Consider the following 27,473-nt stretch of genomic DNA (forward strand, 5'->3'; position numbering starts at 1 on the left):
TACTTCATGCTGCTGCCTGGATTGTCTTTGTCCAGAAACGCTCTGGGCATGTTACTCCCCTCCTCAAAAATCTCTAGTGGCTACCAATCAATCTGCGCATCAGGCAGAAACTCCTCACCCTGGGCTTCAAGGCTGTCCATCACCTCACTCCCTTCTACCTCACCTCCCTTCTCTCCTTCTCCAGCCCAGCCCACACCCTCCGCTCCTCTGCCACTAATCTCCTCACCGGGCCTCATTCTTGCCTGTTCCGCCATTGCCCCCCGGCCCACGTCCTTCCCCTGGCCTGGAATGCCCTCCCTCCAAACATCTGCCAAGCTAGCTCTCTTCCTCCCTTTAAAGCCTATGGAGAGGTCACTTCCTCCAAGAGGCCTTCCCAGACTGAATCCCCTTTTTCCTCTCCTCCTCCCCATCACCTCCACCCTACCTCCTTCCCCTCCCCACAGCACTTGTATATATATTTGTACAGATTTATTACTCTATCATTTTACTTGTCCATATTTACTATTCTATTTATTTTGTAAATGATGTGCATATAGCTGTAATTCTATTGGTTCTGACGATTTTGACACCTTGTCTACATGTTTTCTTTTGTTGTCTGTCTCCCCCTTCTAGACTGTGAGCCCGTTGTTAGGTAGGATATGTTGCCGACTTGTACTTCCCAAGCACTTAGTACAGTGCACACTGTACAGTACTTAGTACAGGGCACACTTACTCTGCACACAGTAAGCGCTCAGTAAATACGATTGAATGAATGAATGAATGAATTTGGGGAGAAGAGGGTATAATCAGGGACGATCTCTTGGAGAAGCTGAGATCTTAATAAGACTATGAAGGTGGGGAGAGTGGTGGTCTGCCATATGGAGGGGGATGAAACTACCACACAGAGAGAGGCCATGGGAAAGGGGTTGGTGGTGAGATAGATGAAATAAAGTCACAGACAGCCACCTGGCACTCAGTGACTGAAATGTGTGGGTAGGGCTGTAGAAGGAAATCTGCAATCTAAGATAGCAAGGGGTAAGCTGCCCGAGGGCTTGAAAGCCAATGGTAAGATGTTTCTGTTTGAAGTTGAGGTGGCTGGGCAACAAACTGTAATAATAATAATAATAATAATAATGATGGCATTTGTTAAGCGCTTACTATGTGCAAAGCACTGTTCTAAGCGCTGGGGAGGTTACAAGGTGATCAGGTTGTCCCACAAGGGGCTTACAGTCTTAATCCCCATTTTACAGATGAGGGAACTGAGGCACAGAGTAGTTAAGTGACTTGCCCAAAGTCACACAGCTGACAAGTGGTGGAGCCAGGATTTGAACCCATGACCTCTGACTCCAAAGCCCGGGCTCTTTCCACTGAGCCATGCTGCTTCTCTGAACTGTAGGTTCTCTTCCTCCCTTCAAAGCCCTACTGAGAGCTCACCTCCTCCAGAAGGCCTTCCCACACTGAGCACCTTCCTTCCTCTCCCCCTCCTCCCCATGCCCCTGCCTTACCTCTTTCCCCTCCCCACAGCACCTGTATATATGTATATGTGTTTGTACATATTTATTACTCTATGTATTTATTTATTTTACTTGTACATATTTATTCTATTTATTTTATTTTTTAAATATGTTTTGTTTTGTTCTCTGTCTCCCCCGCTAGACTGTGAGCCCGCTGTTGGGTAGGGACCGTCTCTGTATGTTGCCAACTTGTACTCCCAAGCACTTAGTACAGTGCTCTGCACACAGTAAGCGCTCAATAAATACGATTGAATGAATGAATGAATGAATGAGTGGAATGATGTGTACTGAACAGCAAGTGTGAGACTGATTAGAGGGCAAGAAGCACATCTGAGAGTCGTAATAACAAGAATTGTGGTATTGGTTAAGTGCCTACAATGTGCCAGGCACTGTACTAAGCACTGGGTTTTATTCAAGCTAATGGGGGTAGGCACAGTCCCTGTCCCACACAGGACTCACAGTCTTCATCCCCCTTTTACAGATGGAGCTACTGAGGCCCAGAGAAATGAAATGACTTGCCAAGGTCACACAACAGACAAATGGTCGACCCAGTCTTAGAGCGCAAGTCCTGATGACCCCCAGGCCCGTGATGATGATAATAATAATAGTTATTATTATTACTGTATTTGCTAAGCACTTACTATGTGCCAAGCACTGTTCTAAGCGCTGGGATAGATACAAGGTAATTCAATCATTCATTCAATCATATTTATTGAGCGCTTACTGTGTGCAGAGCACTGTCCTAAGCACTGGGGTAGATACAAGGTAATTCAATCATTCATTCAGTCATATTTATTGAGCACTTACTGTGTGCAGAGCACTGTCCTAAGCGCTTGGGAAGTACAAGTTGGCAACATATAGAGATGGTCCCTACCCAACAATGGGCTTACAGTCTAGAAGGGGGAGACAGACAACGAAACAAAACAAGTAGACAGGTGCCAATACCATCAGAATAGATGAATATATGTTACCAACTTGTACTTCCCAAGCACTTAGTACAGTGCTCTGCACACAGTAAGCGCTCAATAAATACGATTGATGATGATGATGATGAATAGAGTTATAGAGTTATAGTTATAGAGTTAGAGTTATACACATCAATAAAATAGAGTAATAAATATGTACAAATATACACATGTGTTGTAGGGAGGGGAAGGGGGTAGAGCAGAGGGAGGGAGTGGGTGTCATGGGGAGAGGCCCATAGAAAGGAGCGAGGTGATGGAGAGCCTTGAAGCTGAGAGTGAGGAGTTTTGGCTTCATGCGAAGGCTGATGGGCAGCCACTAGAGATTCTTGAGGAGGGGAGTGACATGCCCAGAGCGTTTCTGTAGACAGATAATCCGGGCAGCAGAGTGAAGAATAGACTGAAGCAGGGAGAGACAGGAGGATGGGGGATCAGAGAGGAGGCTAATGCAGTAGTCCAGACGGGATAGGATGAGAGCTTGAATGAGCAGGGTAGCAGTTTGGATGGAGAGGAAAGGGCGGATCTTGGCAATGTTGCGGAGCTGAGACCGGCAGGTTTTGGTGACGGATTGGCTGTGTGGGGTGAATGAGAGAGCAGAGTCGAGGATGACACCAAGGTTGCGGGCTTGTGAGGCAGGAAGGATGGTAATGCTGTCCACAATGATGGGAAAGTCAGGGAGAGGACAGGGTTTGGGAGGGAAGACGAGGAGCTCAGTCTTGGACATGTTGAGTTTTTGGTGGCAGGCGGACATCCAGGTGGAGATGTCCTAAAGGCAGGAGGAGGCACGACCCTGGAGGGAGGGAGAGCGAACAGGGGAGGAGGTAATCAGGTTGGACAACAGTCCTTGTCCCACATGGGGCTCACAGCCTCAATCCAGGTGATGATTTTACAGGTGAGGGAACTGGGGCCTAGAGAAGTGAAATGACCTCCCCAAAGTCACACAGCAGACAAGTGGCGGAGCCGAGATTAGAACCCATGACCTCCTGACTCCCAAGTCTGTGGTCTATCCACTACACCATGCTGCTTTTCCACAAAACTAGCCCACTTCCCCCCTTCAAAGCCCTACTGAAAGCTCACCTCCTCCAGGAGGCCTTCCCAGACTGAGCCCCCCCCTTTTCCTCTGCTCCTTCTCCCTTTCCCATCACCCCGACTCCCTCCCTCTGCTCTATCTCCCTCTCCACCCCACAGCGCTTATGTTTATTATTCTATTATTTTATTAATAATGTGTTTTATATCTGTAATTCTATTTATATTGATGCTGTTAATTCCTGTTTACTTGTTTTGTTTTGTTGTCTGTCTCCCCCCTTCTAGACTGTGAGCCCATTGTTGGGTAGGGATTGTCTCTGTTGCCAAATTGCACTTTCCAAGTGCTTAGTATAGTGCTCTACACACAGTAAGTGTGCAATAAATATGATTGAGTGAATGAATGAATAATAACAATGATAATGATGATGGTATTTGTTAAGTGCTTACTATGTGCCAAGCACTGTTAAGTGCTAGGGTAGATACAAGGTAATCAAGTTGTCCCACGTGGGGCTCACATTCTTAATCCCCATTTTACAGCTGAGGTAACTGAGGCACTGAGAATAATATTAATAATAATAATAATAATGGCATTTATTAAGCGCTTACTATGTGAAAAGCACTGTTCTAAGTGCTGGGGAGGTTACAAGGTGATCAGGTTGTCCCACAGAGGGCTCACAGTCTTAATCCCCATTTTACAGCTGAGGTAACTGAGGCACTGAGAAGTGAAGTGACTTGCCCAAAGTCACACAGCTGATACTCTCCATCCCCCGCATCTTACCTCCTTCCCTTCCCCACAGCAGCTGTATATATGTATATATGTTTGTACATATTTATTACTCTATTTATTTATTTATTTTATTTGTACATATCTATTCTATTTATTTTATTTTGTTAGTACGTTTGGTTTTGTTCTCTGTCTCCCCCTTTTAGACTGTGAGCCCACTGTTGGGTAGGGACTGTCTCTATATGTTGCCAATTTGTACTTCCCAAGCGCTTAGTACAGTGCTCTGCACATAGTAAGCGCTCAATAAATTACGATTGATGATGATGATGATGATAAGAGGCAGAGCTGGGATTAGAACCCATGACCTCTGACTCCCAAGCCCATGGTCTATCCACTAGTCCATACTGCTTCTCACCTGCGTAGAGATGGTAGCTGAATCCTTGAACACCTATCAGAGAAGCAGCCTGGCTCAGTGGAAAGAGCCCGGGATTTGGAGTCAGAGGTCTTGGGTTCAAATCCCGGCTCTGCCACCTGGCAGCTGTGTGACTTTGGGCAACTCACTTAAGTTCTGTGGGCCTCAGTTACCTCATCTGTAAAATGGGGATTAGACTGTGAGCCCCACCGTGGGACAACCTGATCACCTTATGACCTCCCCAGTGCTTAGAACAGTGCTTTGCACATAGTAAATGCTTAATAAATGCCATCATTATCATTATTGTTATTATCAGTTGTCCCAAGGGAGTGAATATAGAAAAAGAGTAGATGCTCCCAGTACAGAGCCTTGTAGGATACCCCTAGTTAGCAGAGCATTGCATTCTGACATTCTCTGCATTCTGAATTCTGCATTTTCCTTTTGTTCTTTAAATCTCTAAAGCCCAGAGTCGGCTTTTCTGCGTAGTCCCTGGGCAGCTCCCTTGATGACTGTGAATATTAATACCATTTTTTATGGTATTTTTTAAGTGCTTACTGTGTGCCAGGCACTGTACTAAGCCGTGGGGCAGACACAAAATAATCAGGTTGGACAAAGTCCCCGTTCCACATGCGGCTCATAGGTTTATTCCCCATTTTAAAGATGAGGTAACTGAGGCGCCAAGGAATGAAGTTATTTGCCCAAGGTTACACATCAAAGGAGTGGCAGGGCTGCATTCGAACCTAGATCAATCAATCAATCAATCGTATTTATTGAGCGCTTACTGCATGCAGAGCACTGTACTAAGCACTTGGGAAGTACAAGTTGGCAACATATAGAGACAGTCCCTACCCAACAGTGGGCTCACAGTCTAAAAGGGGGAGACAGAGAACAAAACCAAACATACTGACAAAATAAAATAAATAGAATAGATATGTACAGGTAAAATAAATGAATAAATAAATAGAGTAATAAATATGTACAAACATATATACATATATACAGGACATATATACATATATACATAGATATATAGATCATCTGATCCAGAGGCCCATGGTCCACTAGGCCAAGTTATTTTTGTATAGGGGTTATAAAAATATTAGTGAATTTTTTTTGCAATAATAATAATAATGAAGTGCTTACTATGTGCAAAGCACTGTTCTAAGCGCTGGGGAGGTTACAAGGTGATCAGGTTGTCCCACGGGGGGCTCACAGTCTTAATCCCCATTTTACAGATGAGGTAACTGAGGCCCAGAGAAGTTAAGTGATTTGCCCAAAGATACACAGCTGGCAATTGGCGGATCCGGGATTTGAACGAATGACTCTGACTCCAAAGCCCGGGCTCTTTCCACTGAGCCACGCTGCTTCTCCATGCCCTTTCATGCCCTTTAATCCACCTTCCCAACTGGGACATGATGACTACCTGTTTAATTTGCTGGCATATCTATTTCCTTGCTTTAATCTTCATGAAATCTGGTTTATTTCTCAAGTGTTTTCATTTTTGATGATGGATATGAATATTACCCAAACATTGTTAAGATGGGAGATGATGATTTATTAGTCTCACCAAGACATAATAGACTTGGATATCCTCTGTTGAAAGTTATGTCTCAAATGGCATGAAAAGAATCTTCTGAACTGTGTGTCCTCAAATGCAAAAAAGGACAAAATGTAAAATACATTAATCAAACATCAATGCTTGTAGCTATTTCATTTAGAGGCTTTTTCATGTAAAATACTGCTCTGAACTTTTTAGTGCTAAATGTCCTGTGTTGAAACCATTGGACATATCTGTGTTTAAATTGAAAAACCTGAGCTCAAATATGTAGCAATTAGTAATTAGAGTTTATTATGTTTAAGGTAATAACCCTCTCAATTGCTTAGCAACCAGGTGCATCATATTAGAGGATGTTATCGTCTCAAAATCTTGAGAGCAAAAGGAAGCCCTGTAATTTATTTTTTTTTAATTATCCATAGTTCTATAGTTACCCAATGTAAAGAGATGTATACATTGGTCCAAGGTTGGAAGATGCTGTAGGTCTTATCATATGGTTAGAATGAGGGACATTTAGGAGCCCTATATATTATCATATATTATTATCTATAATATTATATATTATAGAGAAGCAGCGTGGCTCAGTGGAAAGAGCCTGGGCTTTGGAGTCAGAGGTCATGGGTTCAAATCCCAGCTCCGCCAATTGTCAGCTGTGTGACTTTGGGCAAGTCACTTCACTTCTCTGTGCCTCAGTTACCTCATCTGTAAAATGGAGATTAAGACTGTGAGCCCCATGTGGGACAATATGATCACCTTGCAACCTCCCCAGCGCTTAGAACAGTGCTTTGCACATAGTTAAGTGCTTAATAAATGCCATCATTATTATTATTATTATCAGTGATGTAATTCTGAAAAGTAAGAACTGTCAAGCTCATTTTTTAATCTTTTACAACCCTGTGTCCCTTTAAATATTCATGAAGCCATCAGTATAAAAATAATAAAGAGGAGGTGCACAAATGTAGATTAGGATAAATAAACGGTATTGGCAAAATGAGGGAAGAAAGGAAACAAGTAAATTACAGGGTATTGGAATAGTATCCCTTATGTGAAGAATCCGAAGGAGCAAGGCAGTGAAAGGACAAATATCTAACTGAGATGGTCAGTTGAAGAATCACCATTGCAGGACAAGAATTAGCCGGTAGAAGAATGAGGCGGCTTCATCTGCACCCTAGCCTTGTGAATGATGCAAAGCGAACCTGTTGCAAATAAAATTCTGAACTGAGTCCTACTTCAATTGGTAAAGTCTCCTGACTATCATCCTCTCGGCAAGGATTTTGATCAAGGGAGCAGTGAGGAGCAAAGCCCTGGGAAGTCATCAGTGGGGAAGATTTGAAGGGTACAGGGTGGGTCTGTGTTTTGGAGCAGAATTTTCTAGTGGGAAATTCTTCTTGTGATCAAAATAATGATAATGGTAATAATAATAATAATAATAATGATATTTGTTAAGCACTTACTATAATAATAATAATAATAATGATAGCATTTATTAAGCACTTACTATGTGCAAAGCACTGTTCTAAGCGCTGGTGAGGTTACAAGATGATCAGGTTGTCCCACGGGGGGCTCACAGTCTTCATCCCCATTTTAAAGATGAGGTAACTGAGGCCCAGAGAAGTTAAGTGACTTGCCCAAGGTCACACAGCAGACGTGTGGCAGAGCTGGGATTCGAACCCACGACCTCTGACTCCCAAGCCCGGGCTCTTTCCACTGAGCCATGCTGCTTCTCTGAGGGAACTGAGGCACTGAGAAGTGAAGTGACTTGCCCAAGGTCACACAAAAGACTAGTGGTGGAACCAGGATTAGAACCCATGACCTCTGACTCCAAAGTCCGGGCTCTTTCCACTGAGCCACACTGCTCGTCTATAATGTTGGTATTTGTTAAGCGCTTACTGTATGCCGAGCACTGTTGTAAGCGCTGGGGTAGATACAAGGTGATCAGGTTGTCCCACGTGGGGCTCACAGTCTTCACCCCCATTTTCCAGATGAGGGAACTGAGGCACAGCTGACGAGTGACAGAGCTGGGAATAGAACCTCTGACTCCTAAGCCTGTGCTGTTTCCACTGAGCCACGCAAATAATAATAAAAATAATAATAATAATAATGTTGGTATTTGTTAAGCGCTTACTATGTGCCAAGCACTGTTCTAAGCGCTGGGGTAGATACAAGATAATCAGGTTGTCCCACGTGGGGCTCACAGTCTTCATCCCCATTTTCCAGATGAGGGAACTGAGGCCCAGAGAAGTTAAGTGACTTGCCCAAGGTCACACAGCTGACAAGTGGCGGAGCAGGGATTTGAACCCACGACCTCTGACTCCAAAGCCCGGGCTCTTTCCACTGAGCCACGCTGCTTCATAATCTAACCGTCAGCACCAGGGCAACCCTGGAAGATGCTGTTTTCCCTTTTATAAGCTATCTAATAATCCCTTCAAAGCTTCTGCTCAAAACCAGCCATTTTCTTAATTGCAGTGCAGTAGGCTGATCTATCTGTAACAACCGACTCCCCGTTTTCAGCTGGGATATGGCACTGAATGAGCCCCTCTGTACTGTACCTTTAAAATGTTTCTTATGTCCTCCTTGCTTTTAGTTTCCCGATCTCAGCTCTGTAAATCGGCAAGCATATCGTACTATCGGCCAATGTCTGTACCGAGCAACTGGGCTGAGGTGAACTGAGCTGCGATGCTAGAGACTGAGCATGATCCTGTATTGTCATTTTGGGTGTATGTGTGCGTATGTGTATCTGCCCCGCATTTTCAAAGATGTTGCTGAGAGTGAGCAGCCTGGCCTAGTGGAAAGAGCACGGGTCTGGGACTCAGAAGGACCTGGGTTCTAATTCCGCCTCTGCCACGTGTCTGCTCTGTGACCTTGGACAAGTCACTTGACTTCTCTGTGCCCCAGTTACCTCATCTGTAGAATGAGGATTAAGACTGTTAGCCCAGGTGGGACAGGGACTTTGTCCCACCTGATTACCTTGTATCTACCCCAGTGCACACAGTAAGCACTTAGCAAATACCACAGTTGTTATGATTATTCTTATTTAATTCATGTCTGCAAGTGTAGCTGAAAAAAACACTACACTCCCTTCCGTATTGTTTGCGCCCAAGATTAGACCTCCCCCCAACCCTCCCACCCGCTTTGGGCTTAAGAGGTTTGTCCACAGAGGGAGGCCCATCTCTGTTCCCAAGTCTGCTCCTCAGTAACCCAATCTCTGCAAAGGCTTTGTTCCAGGAGAGAAACCCCTCCTCTTCTTTCAGACTTCCAGACTGCCACCTACATTATGAAGAAAATTGGCAGCATTAAGTGTGAGCTCCCTAAAATCACCCCGTCCCTCCTCAGTCCCTCCCCGTTCTGGGTCCGTCTTCAAGTCTCCCATTCTTTCCAGCAGTATCTCTAAAGGAGATCTCCTACCTCCTCTGAAATACCACCCCCTCCACATGTGCATAAGACCCCATTCCTTCCACCTTATCAAAACTCTCTCCTCTCCCTTCTTCCCTCCCCAACAGCCATCTTCAACCCCTATCCTAAAAGTAACCCCCCTTGGCCCCATGGCTCCCTCCAGTTATCTCCCCATCTCCCTTCTACCATTCCTCTCCAAACTCCATGAGTGAATTGTCTACACCCACTGTCTCAGATTCCTCTCCTTCAATTCTCTCCTCAATCCCCTCCAATCTGGCTTCCATCCCCTTCACTCCACAGAAGCCACCCTCTTAGAGGTCACCAATGATCTCCTTCTCGACAAATCCAACGGCCTCTATTCCATCCTAATCCTCCTCAACCTCTCAGCTTCTTTCAACAATGTAGACCTCCCCCTTCTCCTGGAAACATTATCCAACCTCGGCTTCACTGTCTCTGCCCTCTCTGGCTGTTCAATCTCCTTTATGGGCTCCTCCTCTGCATCCCACCTGCTAACTGGGTCTTCTTCTATTCTCCATCTATACCCACTCAATCAATCAATCAATCAATCAATCGTATTTATTGAGCGCTTACTATGTGCAGAGCACTGTACTAAGCGCTTGGGAAGTACAAATTGGCATCACATAGAGACAGTCCCTACCCGATAGTGGGCTCACAGTCTAAAAGGGGGAGACAGAGAACAGAACCAAACATACCAACAAAATAAAATAAGTAGGATAGAAATGTACAAGTAAAATAAATAAATAAATAAATAAACAGAGTAATAAATATGTACAACCATATATACATATATACAGGTGCTGTGGGGAGGGGAAGGCGGTAAGGCGGGGGGATGGAGAGGGGGACGAGGGGGAGAGGAAAGAAGGGGCTCAATCTGGGAAGGCCTCCTGGAGGAGGTGAGCTCTCAGCAGGGCCTTGAAGGGAGGAAGAGAGCTAGCTTGGCGGATGGGCAGAGGGAGGGCATTCCAGGCCCGGGGGATGACGTGGGCCGGGGGTCGATGGCGGGACAGGCGAGAGCGAGGTACAGTGAGGAGATTAGTGGTGGAGGAGCGGAGGGTGCGGGCTGGGCAGTAGAAGGAGAGAAGGGAGGTGAGGTAGGAGGGGGCGAGGTGATGGACAGCCTTGAAGCCCAGGGTGAGGAGTTTCTGCCTGATGCGCAGATTGATCGGTAGCCATTGGAGGTTTTTGAGGACTCCACTCCCTTGGATAACTCATTCACTCCCATGGCTTCCCTGTCCTCCCACTTACTTTCCCCTCATGTAGATAATACCACTATCCTCTTGTCTCACAAGCCCATAACCTTGGCCTTATGTTCCACTCATCACCCTCCTTGTAGTCAGGGAATGTATCTAGCAACTCTGTTTTATTGTAGTCCCCCGAACGCCTAGTACAGTGCTCTGCATGCAGTAAATCCTCAATAAATATGATTGATTGTTTGATCACTGTAGACAACACCATCATCTTTCTTGTCTCACAAGTCCATAACCTTGAAATCATCCTCATTTAATATCACTCATTTAACCCATGTATTCAGTTGTGGCTTAGTGGAAAGAGCATGAGCTTGGGAGTCAGAGGTCGTAGGTTCTAATCCCTGCTCTGCTACTTATCAGTTGTGTGACTTTGGACAAGTAACTTCTTTGTGCTTCAGTTATCTCATCTGTAAAATGGGGATGAAGTCTTTGAGCCCCATGTGGGACAACCTGATTACTTTGTATGTACCCCGGCACTTAGAACAGTGCTTGGCACATAGTAAGTTCTTAACAAAAACATCATTATATTATTACCTGTCTCCAAATCCTGTTTGTTATCCCTTCACAACATTGCTATCCAAACTGCTACTACATTGATCCAAGCGCGTATCTTGCCTTGAATACTGCATGTGCCTCCTTGCTGACCTCCCTGCCTCCTCTTCCTCCCCACTATAGCCTATACTTCATTATTTTAAGAATCCTATCAGTCCATGCCTCCCCACTCCTCAAGAACTTCCAGTGGTTACCCATGCCTCTCCATATCAAACAGAAACTCATTTGGGCTTTAAAACATTCAATCAACTTGCTCCTTGCTAGCTTACCTTGTTGGTTTCTTACTACAACCCAGCATGTTCACTTCACGCCTCTAACACGAACCTACGCACTGTATCTTGAGTTCATCAATCTCATCCTATCTCTGGCCTGGAACTTTTTCCCACTTCGTAGCCAACCCACCCTCACTCTCCTCACCTTCAAAGCCTTAATAATGATAATAATAATAATAATGGCATTTATTAAGTGCTTACTATGTGCAAAGCACTGTTCTAAGCACTGGGGAGGTTACAAGGTGATCACATTGTCCCACGGTGGGCTCACAGTCTTCATCCCCATTTTACAGATGAGGTAACTGAGGCACAGAGAAGTGAAGTGACTTGTCCAAAGTCACACAGATGACAATTGGCAGAGCCGGAATTTGAACCCATGACCTCTGATTCCAAAGCCTGGACTCTTTCCACTGAGCCACGCTGCTTCTCAAATCACATCTCCTCTGAAAGAGGACTTAAGCCCTCATTTCCCCTTCTCCCCCTCCCTTGCATTTGGATTTGTACCTTTTATTCAGCCCACTGTCAGCCCCACAGCTATCTGTAATTAAATGTCTGTCTCCCCCAATAGACTGTTAAGCTCCCTGTGGGCAGGGAATGTGTCTACCAACTCTGTTACCTTGTAATCTCCCAGGCACATAGTGAGTACGGTGTTCTGCTGACAGTATGTGCTCAATAAATATGATTGACTGATTGAGGCATTCATGCACTCAAGGGTGAATTTAACCATCAGTACTGTCTTCAATCAATCAATCGTATTTATTGAGTGCTTACTGTGTGCAGAGCACTGTACTAAGCACTTGGGAAGTACAAGTTGGCAACATAAACAGACAGTCCCTACTCAACGGTGGGCTCACAGTCTAAAAGTATGAAAGACAACTATATATTGTTATATTCAGTCCATACTTATGCTTTTTTTTCACAAGAATAATTTAGACCTATCTTCCGGCTCTTCTGAAGGATCGGGACCCAACATCCCATCAGTTTTAACTTGCCTCATCAATCAATCAATCAATCTTATTTATTGAGTACTTACTTTGTGCAGAGCACTGTACTAAGCTCTTGGGAGAGTACAATATAATAGAGTTGGTAGATACATTCCTTGCCCATTATGAGCTCACAATCCAGAGGGGGAGACAGACATGAATATAAATGAATAAATTGCGGACGTATAAATAAATGCTGTGGGGTTGAGGGAGAGGTGAATTAGGGGAGCAAATCAGGGTGACAGAAATGGGAGTGGGAATAGAGTAAATGAGGGCTTAGTCAGGGAAGACCTCGTGGAGGAGATGTGCCTCATTCCTCCCTTCTTTCTCCTGCTCTTCGGGTTAAGTCCTGAATCAATTTGAAACCACTTTTATCAGTGTGTGAAATGATAGATCTCATCAGGCTCAGTTTTAGTCCAAAGGAAATGGAAGGCCATCTCTCTTCCTACATAAGGTTGTTCAATTGTGTGGACAGTTGAGAGCAACCATTTTCAACAGGAATATAGAAACCTAGCAAGAGATTCCTCTAGCTGTATTTCTCTCAGCTTCTCCACCCACAAGCCTACGGGCTCAATTTGGCTACCTGAAATATGCCTAAAAGGAACGTTCCCTAGAACAAAACTAGTCTGCAATTTGCAGTACATTTTAAAGAATGTTTCCTGCTGCAGTAAATGCCATAGCTGCCAAAGGAAGAAAGAGACATACGCTAAAGCAGGAAACGAAGCAGGGAATTTTTAACATGCACTTTATAAATGTGCCATTAGCAGAACAAGTGGCTTTTTCTTACATCACTCTGACACTTGCAAATAGTTCAGCCAGTCAGTCACCATATTTTTCTAACCTCTTATTGTTGTTGAATATTTATTTAGCATCGCAGGGCATATTCTTGACGGATCTTCTCGTTAGGAGCTGCCATTCTGAGACCTGCACTTTACTTCTGTGGGTTGATTTGTGAGAAATATATCTTTCTTACTTTGTCCATGCCTCCTTTTCTCCTTCTCGTTGCCTGTGCTCTACCTGTGCCTGTGTCTCTGCCTCTACCTTGGTCTCTGTTCCTTCCTTGCTCTCTCTTTCTTTCTAATCTTTTTTCTCTTGCCTCTCTCAAACAAATGCAATTCTCTATTCCTTACAGAGATAAAAACTTCTATTCATTTCTAGGAGAGACATGGTTGCTTAAGAACCACAGATTTGAGCCCTCCGTTATTTATATGGATAGAATTCCAAATTCTGCCTCCGAATACCCACTAACTCCCATTGACTCGGATCGAGAGAGATTGGTAGTGAAAGATTGCTTATGCTATTTTAATAACTTTTTTGTGAGCCTCAGATGGAACCAGGCTATTTTTTAGATTTATCTATTTAAGACAAAGATACATAACATGTACATAGGGGTTGGTAATCAATTGATGGAAGCCAAATAACTCTATTGGATCATTTGCAATTTATTTTTGATACTTTTCTTAAAAACAAACTGATTAGTTACCTTTATTATTTTACACTTGATAGCACACACTGTTTGGCTCTGTGTCATTGTTGCATGACATTCCATTTGGCACACAGTTTATTTTTAGCCCGACTCTATCAAAGTATTTTTCAGCAGGACTGTCATTGCAGTTGAACAAGGAATCATATTACAAGGAGAACTTTGGAGAAATAAAGAAGAAATATTGAACAAATGGGGAATTATAAATCTAGACCAACCCAAACTTGCACTGGTAATTAATCTTATTTTCTTTAATCTAATACGAACCCAATATGATGGCAGCTAGTGTAGCTTTGGAAAATGAAGTCTTTTTAATTTTTAGGTAAAGGATGAGATCTTTTTGGGGTAGGGCGTTTTGAAGATGAGATGGATTCAAACCACCTTGCTTGCTAAAGGAATGGTCCGCACAGGATCTTTTAAATGCCTTGAAAAAATTCTAAGTGGATTATATTGGTAAAACAGCTTGGAGATTTCATTGGAATATTGCAAAATTGTAGAGATTTTAAGCACTTTGTATTTAAAGATCTCAAATTCAGCCTGAAACCTAACTTTATGATTAAAGTGTACGTAGGATAAATAAATGCAGTAGCCTTACAGACTACCTGATTTGAAGAAAAAAATGGGGTCTTAATTCCTGAGGAACCATTTTTAAGTATGCTTTTAAGTTCGCAATCAGCAATTTAACCATGTAATAGATTTTAAAATGAAAACCATTGTATTGATGACTTCTATGTTCAAATATGCCTCTGTCTGGTGAAACTCAATGGTCAACCTAACCTCGTTTATTTCCCTTCATTAGATGAATGGAAAAAGAAAATCAGTGAATCTTATGCCGTTATCATCGAAAAACTGGAAGATGACTTGCAGATCAAAGAAAAGGAGCTAACGGAACTGACCCATGTTTTTAGGTAACAAAGCCCACATGCGTTACTTTTCTGCACGACAACTTTAAGATATGATAAGATAAGAATCCGTGTCATTTCTGTTGTCCCTGAGTTTTATAAGGACAATGCCATTTCCCCAGCCTGGATTCCCATTCCCATATCCTCAGACTTAACTCCTCAAAGACATAATGCACCCACTCCTCTCTTCCGGCTTGGGGAGACTGGTTTTTAAAGCAAAAGTTCCACTGAGAAACCCATTTTGTAATGTAAGCCATGCCAGCACGGTGAGGCAAGACTTATCCTTCTTAATGGCGGCAGCAAATAGCCCCCATTGTTCTCTAGCACTATTAGGTCGAGTCCAATTTTAGCAAACCCTGCGGCCGCCTGACATTTGAAAAGATGGGCCGCAAAAGGCAAAGTGCCATTTCTCCCGGGCATTCACGCAGAAGTAGGTAAGATTAGCAGGGTTTTGCAGAAGGTTTTGTTCCCAGAGAGCAGGAGCAAAATGATTTGGCATCGTGTCACCACCTCTGAAGAAGTAATATGCCCAAATAGGGGTGGCAGGACCCCTCTCTGTGTTAGAAATGATCGGCGGAAATTGCATTTGCTATTGGAAGACTGGAGGTATTTGAGGTAGGGCAAGAGAAGATGACTGGCTAAGTGTGGAAAAATTAAATGCGAATGATTCAGCTGGTTCACTCTGAAGCTATGTTATTCACCGGCATGTAACAGGAACTGCTATTTCCCTTCCCGCACTCCGAAAGCGTGTGTTACTGAGGACTAAATCCCAGTGCGCAGGAAAAGATGTCCCGCCACTTAAGTATTTGGGTATAAATATGCATAAGCGTGAGTGTATGTGTGTGTCTTTGCATGTGCGTGATTGTCCCTTGGGGGATTGGTTAGGGAAACTCCAGCTTAGGGGTGAAACTGCAAATACCATCCGCACTGGAGGGCAAAAACTAATTCACCAACTCATGGGTGTCCGTGAAGGAAGGGACAGGAGTCTGGCTGATGGTGGCCAAGGGGACGGCAGAGGCTGAGGCGGACATTGAGCTAGAACTGTAGCGTGACTCAGTGGAAAGAGCCCGGGCTTTGGAGTCAGAGGTCATGGGTTCAAATCCCGGCTCCACCAATTAGCTGTGTGACTTTGGGCAACTCACTTAGCTTCTCTGTGCCTCAGTTACCTCGTCTGTAAAAATGGGGATTAAAACTGTGAGCCCCCCGTGGGACAACCTGATCACCTTGTAACCTCCCCAGTGCTTAGTACAGTGCTTTGCACATAGTAAGCGCTTAACAAATGCCATCATTATTATCATTATTAACTGTAGGAAGGCCAGAGGGCTGCAGTTGCCGCTGCAGCAGTGACTATGAGTCCAGCTAACTGCGAATAAGTGAATCTGTTTGTTTGTTTGCTTGTTTTAGGGTCCATGTTGAGAAGCAGCCTGGCTCAGTGGGAAGAGCCTGGGCTTTGGAGAAGGAGGTCATGGGTTCAAATCCTGGCTCCGCCAATTCTCAGCTGGGTGACTTTGGGCAAGTCACTTCACTTCTCTGTGCCTCAGTTCCCTCATCTGTAAAATGGGGAATAAGACTGGGAGCCCCACGTGGGACAACTTGATCACCTTGTATCCCCCCCAGCGCTTAGAACAGTGCTTTGCACATAGTAAGCGCTTAACAAATACCATCATTATTATTATGTTAAGCACTTACTATGTGTCAAACACTGGTCCAAGGGCTGGGGTAGATAGAAGTTAATTAGATCTCAGACACAGTCCCTGTCCTGCAGGGGGGCAAATCAGATTGGACACAGTCATGTCCCACATGGAGCCCAGTCTTCATCATCATTTTACATATCCGGCAACTGAGGCCCAGAGAAGTTAATTGACTCGCCCAAGGTCACACATCAGACAAACGACGGAGTTGGGATTAGAACTCGGGTCCTCTGACCCCCGGGCCCGTTTTCTTTCCACTAGGCTACGCTGCTTCCCATTCAGTATTCCTATTCAGTCTGGAAATCCCAGGACTCCTAGTTGGGCTCATGATTTGGTCTTGGTCCGGAGGGCTCCTGTGAGTGCCAGGCTATTTTGGAAGTTAGCCTGGGCCCTGGGTTGATGAGGAGAGTCTGAAATGAGCTGGATTCCTGGACTCCCTTTGCTGAGCCCTGTAGCAGTCCAGGAATGGGCCTTTGGGAAGCCTGCTGGAAAGGGAGTCACCGAGGGCTAAGCATTCCATGGCCGCAGTCTTCTAAGTCGCCATCCGACTTTAGATCCACATCCCGTGACAGCTTGAAATGTTCAGGAGCCAATTCAGAGATCCTCAGGAAAACCCCACATGGACAACCTAATTACCTTGTTTCTAGACTGTGAGCCCCCTGTTGGGTAGGGACCGTCTCTCTATGTTGCCAACTTGTACTTCCCAAGCGCTTAGTACAGTGCTCTGCACACAGTAAGCGCTCAATAAATGCGATTGATTGATTGATTGATTGTATCTGCCTTGTATCAGAGAAGAAGCGTGGCTCAGTGGAAAGAGCAAAATCCCCATTTTACAGATGAGGGAACTGAGACACAGAGAAGTGAAGTGACTTGCCCAAAGTCACACAGCTGACGATTGGCGGAGCCGGGATTTGAACCCATGACCTCCGACTCCAAAGCCCGGGCTCTTTCCACTGAGCCACGCTGCAAATATGGCTAGAACTGAGGAGAATCTGGCTACCACAATCTACCAAAGCTCTCCTTGACTAGAATTTAATTAGACTAGAAGATTTTTAAGGACAGGAACCATGTCTGCTAGGTCTATTGGACACCACTAAGCATTGAGTACAGTGCTGTGTACACACTGTAAGTGCTCAATAAATACCACCGGTTGAATGACTGGTTCTCCAGGTCTACACAATGACCATAGGTCCATGCTCTGATAATAATATTTGTCAACTGCTTACTATGTGGAAGGCACTGTACTAAGAGCTGGGGTAGATACAAAGTGATTGAGTTGAACATAGTCCCTGTCTCACAGTGGGCTAACGGTTTTGATCCGCATTTTACAGATGAGGTAACTGAGGCCCAGAGAGGTGAAGTGACTTGTCCAAGGTCACACAGCCAACAAGTGGCAGAGCTGGAATTGGAACCCGTGCTCTATCCACTAGGCCACGAAGCTTCCCTAAAGCTTAGAGAAGCAGTGTGGCTTAGTGGAAAGGGCACCGTCTTGGGAGTCAGAGGTTGTGGGTTCTAATCCCGGCTCCGCCACTTATCAGCTGTGTGACTTTAGGCAGGTCACTTCACTTCTCTGGGCCTCTGTTTCCTCATCTGTGAAATGGGGATTAAGACCGTGAGCCCCACATGGGACAACCTGATTACCTTGTATCTACCCCAGCTCTTAGAACAGGTCTTGGCACATAGTAAGCGCTTAACAAATACCAACATTATTATTATTATTATTAAAAAAGTAATGCTGGAGCTCACTTTGCCTGGCTACAGCTTACCAAATCCCAGCTGTTGATGTGGTGGGCAATTCTTTGGGGTGTCGAGGTACAAGGTTGGTGTAAGTGGGAGATCAGGAAAAATAGGATTTCTCTTGGGGTAACAGTCTTGCTCCTCACTTATTCATTCATTCATTCATTCAATCGTATTTATTGAGTGCTTACTGTGTGCAGAGCACTGTACTAAGCGCTTGGGAAGTACAAGTTGGCAACATATAGAGATGGTCCCTACCCAACAGTGGTTTCACAGCCTAGAAGGGGGAGACAGAGAACAAAACAAAACATATTAACAAAATAAAATAAATAGAATAAATATGTACAAATAAAATAAATAAACAAATAGAGTAATAAATACGTACAAACATATATACCTATATTCAGGTGCTGTGGGGAAGGGAAGGAGGTAAGGCGGGGGGGATGGAGAGTCCCAAGACACCGTCTGTACAGAAGCTATAACGTTACCCAAAGAGGATACATTTAACTGGAGAGTCACAGGTGGAAGATCACTGATGTTAACACATGTTTTTCCGTTTGCTAACAAATCTCTATGGCATATCTAGTGGATGTTAATTCCCTTCATTAAAATAGATTTTCCAGTACATAATGGCCAAAGCCTCTGTCAGTTGCAATATATATCCTCCCAGGCATGGTTTTCGTCCACAATATAGAGCTGAGAGTGAACAACTGAAGTGCAGTAAGGCAATGAGAGTTACACTACTGTCCTTCATTCTCCAGTAATGATCTGAAGGAAAGCAAAATGGAATTGTAGCAGATTTCAAATTTAAAGATGTCTAACTGAATCAACATGTATATTTTCTCTTTGATGAATTGGAAACTGCGTTATTTCACATCCTATTCCACTCAATAATGATAATAATAATGGCATTTGTTAAGCGCTTACTATATGCAAAGCAGTTTACTAAGTGCTGGGGAGGTTACAAGGTGATCAGATTATCCCACGTGGGGCTCACGGTCTTCATCCCCATTTTACAGTTGAGGGAACTGAGGCCCAGAGAAGTGAAGTGACTTGCCCAAAGTCACACAGCTGGCAATTGGCAGAGCCGGGATTGGAACCCACGACCTCTGACTCCTAAACCTGGGCTCTTTCCATTGATCCACTCTGCTTCTCACTAGTTGGTCTGGGGCTGAAATTTTAGTTTCATCAAGGAAGACTTTTGGATCATTATGGGAAACGGTGGTTTTGTTAACAATGAAATGCTGAATTTTAGCATGAGGAAAATGAATAGATGAAACAATGATGATGGGCAACTGCAATTAGTTAAGATGGCTCCACCATGTGTTTGGCACATTTTGCTCTATGAAACATTATTCAGGTGAAATTCTTCAAAATGATGTAATGAATGGGTGGTTTATAACAGGTACTAATCATTCATTCATTCATTCATTCAATTGTATTTATTGAGCGCTTACTGTGTGCAGAGCACTGGACTAAGCGCTTGGGAAGTACAAGTCGGCAACATGTAGATACGGTCCCTACCCAACACCAGGCTCACGGTCTAGAAGGGAGTGACAGACAACAAAACAAAACAAGTAGACAGGTGTATATAGATTTTTCCAGATTTATCACTCTATTTATTTTACTTGTACATATTCACTACTCTATTCATTTATTTATTTATTATAGATGTAATCAATCAATATATATTCTATATATAATCAATCAGTATATATAGTATATATGTATATATGTGTATATATACACATATATACATATATATACACATATATACATATATATATATATATATACTCGACCAAAAGGGACCAGAACAAAAAGTTGATGATTGAGGTGATTGATTTTATATATATATATATTATATTATAATTGAGGTGATTGATTATATATAATACATTATTATATATATTATTATATTATATATTATTATTGATTTTATATATATAATCAATCACCTCAATCATCGACTTTCTGTTCTGGTCCCTTTTGGTCGAGTCCCCCTTCTAGACTGTGAGCCCGCTGTTGGTTAGGGACCGTCTCTATATGTCGCCAACTTGCACTTCCCAAGCGCTTAGTACAGTGCTCTGCACGCAGTAAGTGCTCAATAAATACGATTGAATGAATGAATGAATGAATCTCACAGTTTAAACGACGAGGTCTCCATATATTCTGAGATGGGACAGGTGTTGGGGGAGAGGGGGGTCAGGACATTTCGTGAAGCTCCAAAGGAGGAAAGGATTCTTCCGTGAGGAGAGGACTGGAGCAGCAACTTCATATGGTTTCCTCCAAAATTGAACTGCCTATGGGTGAATCCGGAGCTGACCCCCACCCAAAGGGCAAGGGAGATCACCACCTGGTGATCCTCTCCTCCTCCTCCTCATCATCAATCGTATTTATTGAGCACTTACTGTGTGCAGAGCACTGTACTAAGCGCTTGGGAAGTACAAGTTGGCAACATATAGAGACAGTCCCTACCCAACAGTGGGCTCACAGTCTAGCCGCCCTACCTCCTTCCCCTCCCCACAGCAGCTGTCTATATGTTTGTACAGATTTATTACTCTATTTATTTGACTTCTACTTATTTACTATTCTATTATGGCTTAGTGGATAGCACCCGGGCCTGGCAGTCAGAAGGCAGAAGGTCATGGGTTCTAATCCTGACTCTGCCACTTGTCTACTGTGTGACCTTGAGAAAGTCCCTTCACTTCCCTCATCTGTAAAGTGGGGATGAAGACTGTGAGCCCCCCGTGGGACAACCTGACAGCCTTGTACCTATCCCAGCGCTTAGAACACTAAGTCACTTAACTTCTCTGTGCCTCAGTTACCTCATCTGTAAAATGGGAATTAATACTGTGAGCCCCACATGGGCCAACCTGATCACCTTGTAACCTCCCCAGCGCTTAGAACAGTGCTTTGCACATAGTAAGTGCTTAATAAATGCCATTATTATTTTTCTTCTAGACTGTGAGCCCGCTGTTGGGTAGGGACCGTCTCTATATGTTGCCAACTTGTACTTCCCAAGCGCTTAGTATGGTACTCTGCACACAGTACGCACTCAATAAATACAATTGAATGAATGCCTGGCACATAGTAAGCGCTTAATACAATTATTGTTATTATTATTATTATTCATTTTGTTAATGATATGCATCTAGCTTTATTTCTATTTATTTTGATGACTTGACACCTGTCTACATGTTTTGTTCTATTGTCTGTCTCTCCCTTCTAGACTGTGAGCCTGCTGTTAGGTAGGTACCGTCTCTATATGTTGCCAACTTGTACTTCCCAAGCACTTAGTACAGTGCTCTGCACACAGTAAGCGCTCAATAAATACGATTGAATGAATACCTGGCATATAGTAAGCGCTTAACAAATACCATTATTGTTATTATTATTTTATTTATTTTGTTAATGATATGCATCTAGCTTTATTTCTATTTATTTTGATGACTTGACTCCTGTCTACATGTTTTGTTCTGTTGTCTGTCTCTCCCTTCCAGACTGTGAGCCCATTGTTGGGTAGGGACAAGTAAAATAAACAGTAAAATTTATAATTTATAATAATATTATAATTTATAGTAAAAGTAAAATTGCTTACTATGTGCAAAGCACTGTTCTAGGCGCTGGGGAGGTTACAAGGTGACCAGGCTGTCCCACGGGGGGCTCACAATCTTAATCCCCATTTTACAGATGAGGGGACTGAGGCACAGAGAAGTTAAATGACTTGCCCAAAGGCACACAACTGACAATTGGTGGAGCCGGGATTTGAACCCATGACCTCTGACTCCAAAGCCCGGGCTCTTTCCACTGAGCCAGGCTGCTAATCTGATTGATTGATACTGATATTGATTGATAGTGATCGATAACATCACTCAACCAATCAATTGTGGTACTGTGTGCAGGGCACTGTACTGAGCACTTGGGAGAGAACAATATAAAAAAGTTGGTAGACACGTTCCCTGGCCACCACGAGCTTACAGCCTAGAAGGGAAGACTGACATTAATATAATGAATGAATGAATTTATTGCTCTATTTATTTATTTTACTTGTACATATCTATTTTACTTGTACATATCTAATCTATTTATTTTATTTTGTTAATATGTTTGGTTTTGTTCTCTGTCTCCCCCTTCTAGACTGTGAGCCCACTGTTGGGTAGGGACTGTCTCTATATGTTGCCAACTTGGACTTCCCAAGTGCTTAGTACAGTGCTCTGCACACAGTAAGCGCTCAATAAATACGATTGAATGAATATAAGTAAATAAATTACAAATATGTACATAAGTGCAGTGGGGCAGAGTGAGGAGGGAATAAAGGGTACAAATCCAAGTGCGAGGGTGACTCGGAAGGGAGTGAGAGAAGAGGAAGAGGAAGAGGGTCTAATTGGGGAATCTCCATGAGATTCCAGAGACCTGAACTACATCTGCCTCTTTGAATTTTGGCGACACCTTTGTGATTCATATTCCCATTTTGGCCCAGGACTCCAATGTTGCATTTTAATAAGTTCTCATTTGGGGTTACATCTGGTGTCTGCCAGAAAAGCAGGATCATGGAAAAATAAGGTTAATGGAATAACCAACTGCATTCCTTTCTGAGTAAAAGGTAGGGGCTAAAAAGGCAGGTTGATTACGCTAACAGAAACAGATAATGCAGAACAACCATTTTTATTAATATCAGGCAGATACTGAAGGAATTTATTATGTGATTATGTATTTGTAATATTTGCTTCATTTTAATTAGGATCTTCATCGCTGCCACAGCAAGCGCTATGAACTCAATAGGATGTGGTAAGAGTGTGGCACGGCAAGTGATTAAAGATATAGAGAAAATTTTAAAAATAACCCGAGTTTAGCATGTTGGAGTGCGTAAACGGAGCTCAGTTGGCACTGAATCCGATACCCTATTACTTGTAGAAAGATGAAATTTCTCTTTAAAAAAGGGTGAGTTTTAAAGTCTTGCATATTTTAATTGCATGTATCAAAAAAGAAACATTTGAGTAGAAATTGAGAAGTGAGAATTTGAAAGTACATATAGTCCAAAGTTATTTTCTTTTAAAATATAACATTCCAATCATTAAAGCTAACACAAGATTTTACAGTTGAACTCACACACGATGGTGAACCTCTGTACGTCAAATCTCCCACCGATTAATAATGATAATGATGACACTTATTAAGCGCTTACTATGTGCAAAGCAGTGTTCTAAGCGCTGGGGAGGTTAAAAGGTGATCAGGCTGTCCCACGGGGGGCTCACAATCTTAATCCCCATTTTACAGAGGAGGTAACTGAGGCCCAGAGAAGTGAAGTGACTTGCCTAAAGTCACACAGCTGACAAGTGGCAGAGCTGGGATTTGAACCCGTGACCTCTGACTCCAAAGCCCGGGCTCTTTCCACTGAGCCACGCTGCTTCTCTTACCAATTCACAGTGGACTAGTTCCCTGCCATCAAATGAGAATTATTTCTGTTCAGAGAAGGAAGGATGAAGCCGGGTAGAGTAGCAAACTTCTGAGCAGGGGGAAATATAAGAGCTCTCTCTATGAGCTATGTAGAAAACATCCAATCAATCAATCAATCGTATTTATTGAGCGCTTACTGTGTGCAGAGCACTGGACTAAGCGCTTGGGAAGTACAAGTTGGCAACATATAGAGACAGTCCCTACCCAACAGTGGGCTCTGAAGAATGAAAGAGTAACACATAATATTGTGAAACAAAGGATATTCTTCCTTTCCTTTTCTCTTTTGTCTGTAGAAGAAGTAATAGCATTTATTGAGGAGCACTTTCTTTATAGAGGAGAAGCATGATCTACTGGAAAGCTCACCTCCTCCAAGAGGCCTTCCCAGACTGAGCCCCCTTTTTCCTCTCCTCCTCCCCATCCTCCCCGCCCTACCTCCTTCCCCTCCCCACAGCACCTGTATATATGTTGGTACAGATTTATTACTCTATTTATTTTACTTGTACATATTTACTATTCTATTTATTTTCTTAATGATGTGCATCTAGCTGTGTGGCTCAGTGGAAAGAGCACGGGCTTTGAGTCAGAGGTCATGGGTTTGAATCGCGGCTCTGCCGATTGTCAGCTGTGTGACTTTGGGCAAGTCACTTAACTTCTCTCTGCCTCAGTTACCTCATCTGTAAAATGGGGATTAAGACAATGAGCCCCCCGTGGGACAATCTGATCAAATTGTAACCTCCCCAGAGCTTAGAACAGTGCTATGCACATAGTAAGAACTTAATAAATGCCATTATTATTATTATTATTATTATGATTATTATTTGTTCTGATGACTTGACACCTGCCCACATGTTTTGTTCTGTTGTCTGTCTCTCCCTTCTAGACTGTGAGCCCGTTGTTGTGTAGGGGCCGTCTCTATATGTTGCCGACTTGTACTTCCCAAGTGCTTAGTACAGTGCTCTGCACACAGTAAGCGCTCAATAAATATGATTGAATGAATGAATACATGAATGAATGAATGAAAGGGCCCAGGCTTGCATCAGAGGACCTGGGTACTACTCTCAGCAATTCTACTTGCCTGCTGTGTGACCTTGGGCAAGTTACTTAACTTCTCTGGGCCTAGTTTCCTCATCTGTTAAATGAAGATTAAGTTCTTATTCTCTCTCCCACTTAGACCGTGGGCCCCCTGTGTGGTAATAATATGATATTATTACCATAATAATAATAATGATCATCATAATTATCCATTGGCTGCTTACTATAATGCATTTTAGTAAGCACTTGGGAAGTACAACCCCCAAAAGTGATGCACTCAGAGCCTAAAAGGAGCTTACGGGCTAGGGAATGAGTTAGACATAAAAAATAATTAAATGAAGAATAATAAATTGTATTTCTGTGACTGAATGCATTGACTAATAGAAGTCTTGACTTTTCTTTAGACCAGACACTATATGGACTGTCTTAAATGAATTGTGGTGATTCTGTATTTTCTATTCTTTGGCTATTTCCTCTCTCAGGGGTGGGCAGATGTGGGAGATGTACAGTTAAAAATCTTGGGCTTACATTTTTACTTATCTAGCAACTCTATTGACTAGACTGTGAGCCTGTTGTTGGGTAGAGACCGTCTCTATATGTTGCCAACTTGTACTTCCCAAGCGCTTAGTACAGTGCTCTGCACACAGTAAGCGCTCAATAAATACGATTGAATGAATGAATAGAAAGTCACAAAACACCAAGCTACGGGACTGAGGTTCATAGAAGATCTGGGACACTTTATTTATGAATTTGTAAAACAGGCATGATTTTGAAGAACCTGATGGACCTGTAGCCTGAGAAATAATTTGGAATAATCTTTGAGGTTGGGTCTACAGTGAACAATGTGAAAAAGAGTGTTTAGCAGTTACCCACTTAATTTTAATCAGAGTAGATGACAAATTCAGCAGTTGCTGAATTCAGATTATTTGGCCTGAATCTCAACTCTCCTTCAGTTTGTATTATTCAGATGTAAGCAAACTTAAGCTTCCTTCAACTTAACAATAATAATTATTATGTTAAGTGCTTCCTATGGGCCAAGCACTGTTCTATGCACTGAGTAGTTACAACTTAATCAGGTTGGACACAGTCCCTGTCCCACACTGGGCTCACACTCTTAATCCCCATTTTTTACAGATGAGGTAACCGAGGCCCAGAGAAGTTAAGTGACTTGCCCAAGGTCACACTGCAGACAAGTGGCGGAGCCAGGATTAAAACCCATGACCTTCTGACTTTCAGATCATGCCGCTTCTTGATTTCCCTTCATTCTTTCATTCATTTAGCAGCATTTATTGAGCACCTCCTGTGGAAAGAACACTTACTGAGTGGTCAGAAGAATACAGTAGATGCAATTGCCAACTTGTACTTCCCAAGCGCTTAGTCCAGTGCTCTGCACACGGTAAGCGCTCAATAAATACGATTGAATGAATGAATGAATGGTATGATTTTTATCCTTATTCCCATGACTGTATCGTACATGGCCTAGTGGAAAGAACACAGGTCTGAGAGCTGGAGGAGCCTGGTTCGAATCCCCACTCTTCCACTCTCATCTGTGTAAATGTTGGACAAGTCTTATAACTTCCCTAAGCATCAGTTTCCTTAACTGTAAAATAGGGATTCACTCTCTGCCCTCCTTCTTTGTCTGTGAGCCCTATATGGGATAGGGACTGTTTCCTCCTTCTAGTAATCTTGTTCCTATCCCAGTCCTTAGTACAGTACTTGATGCATAGTAGGCACTTAACAAATACCACAACTATAATTATTATTGTTGTTGTTGTTAAGTTTGCCGGGATCAAAACTGCACAATGTGCTTTTCAAGTTCCGAAAAGTTCTTAGATTCAATCGCATTTATTGAGCGCTTACTGTGTGCAGAGCACTGTACTAAGCGCTTGGGAAGTACAAGTTGGCAACATATAGAGACGGTCCCTACCCAACAGTGGGCTCATAGTCTAGAAGGACCGTCTAGTCTTTCTACCCGTCTACCCACAGTCTTGAAAGACCTAACCCCAGTCTTAGATGGGGTTAGGTCTTTCAAAAATAAATAAATATTTTATTGGGGTTTTTGAAAACCTCATAAAAGGAAAGTCAATCATTTATTTAGTTACCTGGCTGCAGTTAGGTCACTTTGGTACATAAATAATTGGACCGATTTGAGAAAAAACTGTAAGAAAGCAGTCTTAATGTCAAGAAATACATCTAAGGTTGGAAAAAATCCCATTAAATTTGTCGCTGAAAAATTGTGCAGTTCAAAAGAAAGTTTCAGAATAAATGTGCAGACAACTTGAAGGTCTAGATTTGTTATAGGACTGAAATAAAGCTTTTTTGGTCCTTCTCCACTTAGCGCAACCTCCTTCTTGGGGGCCAGGTATTCTGGAGTGTGAGTTCACTTTGGGGTTTTAATTCATTCATTCATTCAGTAGTATTTACTGAGCATCTACTGTATGCTGACATTCTACTAAGTGTTTGGGAGAATAAAAGAGATGTAAAAGTTATGGTCTCTGCCTTCAAAGAGCTTACAATTCTGGGAGATT

At 43.0% G+C, this 27,473-nt stretch overlaps 1 protein-coding gene across 1 annotated transcript in view; it reads left to right on the forward strand.

Annotated features, from left to right (window-relative positions):
* Nucleotides 1–14,298: 14,298 nt before the first annotated feature.
* LOC119926741 (serine/threonine-protein kinase TNNI3K) overlaps nt 14,299–27,473 on the forward strand; it is a 413,409-nt gene continuing 400,234 nt past the window's right edge. Inside the window, exons 1-2 of the mRNA XM_038745086.1 lie at nt 14,299–14,355; nt 14,923–15,031. Coding sequence (XP_038601014.1) covers nt 14,316–14,355; nt 14,923–15,031 — 149 coding nt within the window. The 5' untranslated portion in view covers nt 14,299–14,315. The remainder of the gene's footprint in view (nt 14,356–14,922; nt 15,032–27,473) is intronic.

Source organism: Tachyglossus aculeatus, chromosome 4 (assembly GCF_015852505.1).
Source record: "Tachyglossus aculeatus isolate mTacAcu1 chromosome 4, mTacAcu1.pri, whole genome shotgun sequence".
In the NCBI taxonomy this organism is placed as follows: domain Eukaryota; kingdom Metazoa; phylum Chordata; class Mammalia; order Monotremata; family Tachyglossidae; genus Tachyglossus; species Tachyglossus aculeatus.